General features: G+C 44.7%; 1 protein-coding gene across 1 annotated transcript; it reads right to left on the bottom strand.

Annotated features, from left to right (window-relative positions):
* Positions 1-21: 21 nt before the first annotated feature.
* LOC116351730 (mycosubtilin synthase subunit C-like) lies at positions 22-1,189 on the bottom strand (the record flags this gene model as incomplete). The annotated part of the gene is made up of 1 exon (XM_031783870.1): positions 22-1,189. A coding segment is annotated over exon 1 (1,168 nt), but the record flags the coding sequence as incomplete, so codon positions are not given.
* Positions 1,190-1,214: the final 25 nt, after the last annotated feature.

Below are 1,214 nucleotides of genomic sequence, written 5' to 3'. Positions count from 1 at the left end.
TTATTAGTGGAATCATTGTACTGGCCATTTCTTCAATGGATGATGGCTGCTCTTTTTCAGGCGACGACCATGGTAACACATAAACAGGAACACTTCTATCAATCAAGTTTGCTACTTCAAAGGCATAAGAAATATCTCCATCGCCACTGGGAAGAAAAAATATAGGTGTCCCATCGCCGTAGCGACGAGCTGGTATAGCAACATCTGAATACAATCTGTCTGAAGAATTGGTCATTCTTTCCGCTAAGTCTTTGAGTATTGGAAAGGAAAACACAGCCCGAGCACTGACGCGTATATCATAATGCATTTTAATAAGGTTCGTGAATTGCATAACTGACAGAGAGTGGCCGCCCAACTCAAAGAAATTGTCATTTCGGCTGATGCGTTCAATGCCAAGTATTCCATTCCAAATTTTGGCAACTTTTTCTTCCATTTCACCCCGTGGTTCTTCATATAACTGACGAGCAAATGCTTCATCATCTGGAAGCGGTAATGCACGCCGGTCTAACTTGCCATTGATTGTGAGTGGTAATGATGATAGACACACATAAGCCGCCGGTACCATATAATCAGGCAGTAAAGATGATAGATATGTACGTAGATTGTTAGCAAGTGATGCATCTGAATCGGCCACTACATAGGCCACCAAACGGGTATCGCCATCAATCTCGTCTTTCCATGGCTGTACAACCGCTTCATGCACCAAAGGATTTTCAACAAGGCGGGCTTCGATTTCACCGGGCTCAATTCGGCAGCCGCGAATTTTTATTTGTTGGTCGGTACGTCCCAAATATACTAGATTTCCATCAGGTAGATAGCGTGCCAGATCTCCGGTACGATACATGCGCGCTGCCTTATGTTCACTGAATGGATCGGACAAAAAGCGTTCCGCAGTAAGTTCAGGTCGGTTGAGGTAGCCGCGGGCCACACCAGCGCCACCAATATACAGTTTTCCTGCGGCGCCCAATGGCACCGGTTCACCTTGTGCATCTAGCAAGTAGACTTGGATATTTGATAGTGGACGACCGATTGGTATCAAATGGCTTTTAAAATCTATCGGACATATCCATGTTGTTGCAGTTATAGTCGTCTCGGTAGGGCCGTAAACATTAACAACGTTCGTATGAATGGTAGCATTTTGTAGTAAGGATATCGGGGGTGTTTCGCCACCAAAACTTAACGTCTGCATTCCACTTAGGTCAGCTAGATTTTGT

The sequence above is a fragment of the Contarinia nasturtii genome, unplaced genomic scaffold (assembly GCF_009176525.2).
Source record: "Contarinia nasturtii isolate CC-2019 unplaced genomic scaffold, AAFC_CNas_1.1 Cnas_scaffold_6135, whole genome shotgun sequence".
Classification (NCBI taxonomy): domain Eukaryota; kingdom Metazoa; phylum Arthropoda; class Insecta; order Diptera; family Cecidomyiidae; genus Contarinia; species Contarinia nasturtii.
This window is presented reverse-complemented; position numbering and strand designations above follow the sequence as displayed.